A 2032-nucleotide genomic window follows, 5' to 3' on the forward strand; every position below is an offset into this window, starting at 1 on the left:
GAGGGAGGGGCTCAATCAAGCAGGAGTTGGAGCCATCTCAGACGTTTGGGGCTTTATCCTGAAGACAATGAGAAGTTATATCAAGTATCAGAAGACACTTCAATAATTAGCTACTATGAATGCTTCAATGAACATAGGGGTATACATATCTTTATAAGTATTTTCAAATTTGGGGGGTAGCTACCCAAAAGAGAGATTTGGGGTCATATAGTAGGGCTTTTCTTAATTTTTGAGGAACTTCCACACTATTTTCCATAGTGGCTGTACCAATTTACATTCCAAACAGCAGTGAATGAAGGTTCCTTTTTCTCCACAACCTCTTTAATACTTATTATTTCTTGTCTTGTTGATGATAGCTATTCTAACAGGTGTGAGGTGATATCTCATTGTGGTTTTGATTTGCATCTCCCTAATCACTAGTGAAGTTGAGCATCCTTTCATATACCTGTTGGGCATTTGTAGGTCTTCTTGTGAGAAGTGTCTATTCAGGTCCTCTGTCCATTTTTTAATTGGATTATTTGTTTTGTTGTTGTTGAGTTGTATGAGTTCTTTATATACAATGGAATATTACTCAGCCATAGAAAAGATGAAATACTGCCATTTGCAACAACATGGAGGGACCTTGAGAATATCATGCTAAGTGAAATAAGTCAGACGGAGAAAGTCAAGAACCATATAATTTCACTCATAGGTAGGATATAAAACTGAAAACAACAAATGAACAAACAAAACTTGGGCGGGTTCATGGCGTACACGTCCTCTGGCTTGACCACCAGGGTCTGAAAGGGGGGAGGCACGGTGCTCACCAGGGGTCCTCTGCGCGGGTGCCCCCTGCGGACATGTCTCCCGCCAAGAGGCTGGTGAGCCGAGAGCACCAGGGAAAACGCCCACTGGCAGCGAGGGAGACACGGTTGGGGGCAGGTGGCGATGGTGCTGCCAGCGGGAGACTTGGTTCTGCCACGTGGGCACTAACTGCTCTCATCAGCCGCGTCAGGTCTCCCACCTGCACCGGCATGTGCTGTGCTTTCTCCAGGGAAGCTCGCAGTGAGGCTGTGAGAGGCACGCTGGCACCAGGGCCACCTGGGCCGGGGCGATGCATGGACCAGACCTGGAGGAGCAGGTGGAGAGCCAGTAGGCCATGCGGGCCTGGACAGGGCTTACCCGGTTGTCTTCGGTTTCCACCGTGACCTTCCCATCCTGGGTACTCTTAATTTTCCCCTTGGCGTACTCTTCCTTCGAGTCGACCACAAAGCAGTAGGTTTTGGCGTCAAAGGGCTGGTTCTGCGCCTCGATCCTCTCCTTTTCCGACTTGCGGAGGAAGGGAGCGGCCATGCCGAACACTTCCATTTCAGTGTCGCTGCTCATGGCGCCAGCTGCAAGGCAAGCCACCGTGAGCCGCTGCCTCCCAGCGGGCCCCAGGCCTGCCCACCTCTGCTCTACGATGGCTCCGGACAAGGCTGTGCTCGGTCCCAGGAGCCCCACCCACAGACGTAAGTGCTGGGAAAATCAGCAGAGCACATGCAACCCCGTCTCCTCGTCATCGGAGGCTCGGCTGGCTGAGGGACCTAGAGATGAGCCCAGCCTCTCGGGACCTCACTCCCTTTAAAACCCAGGTGTTGCCCAGGGAAGCTTTAGAATAAACACCATAAAAAACAAAGGCCGTTCTTCAAAGAGATCCTGCTCAGTCGCAAATAGCTGAGGAACTTCTGAACCATTTTGAACGAAGGTGGCCACCTCCTCCCTCAAGGAAAGCGACGGGGCTTCCTCCAGTTCAGGGGTCCTCAAACTACGGCCCGCGGGCCACATGCAAATACAAATATTGTATTTGTTCCCGTTTTGTTTTTTTACTTCAAAATAAGATATGTGCAGTGTGCATAGGAATTTGTTCATAGTTTTTTTTTAAACTATAGTCTGGCCCTCCAACGGTCTGAGGGACAGTGAACTGGCCCCCTGTTTAAAAAGTTTGAGGACCCCTGCTCCAGTTGCTGAGAACAGCAGTCGCATCTGACCTCGCATCCTTTGGGAGGTCTCC

General features: G+C 50.1%; 1 protein-coding gene across 1 annotated transcript; it reads right to left on the reverse strand.

Annotated features, from left to right (window-relative positions):
* Window positions 1–962: 962 nt before the first annotated feature.
* Window positions 963–1515, reverse strand: LOC102248279 (myosin-3-like). The gene has a single exon (XM_014549858.1). It carries the CDS (start codon window positions 1363–1365, stop codon window positions 991–993), a length of 375 nt encoding a protein of 124 aa, XP_014405344.1. The 5' UTR covers window positions 1366–1515; the 3' UTR covers window positions 963–990.
* Between the last annotated feature and the right edge of the window lie 517 nt (window positions 1516–2032).

The sequence above is a fragment of the Myotis brandtii genome, unplaced genomic scaffold (assembly GCF_000412655.1).
Source record: "Myotis brandtii unplaced genomic scaffold, ASM41265v1 scaffold573, whole genome shotgun sequence".
NCBI lineage: Eukaryota > Metazoa > Chordata > Mammalia > Chiroptera > Vespertilionidae > Myotis > Myotis brandtii.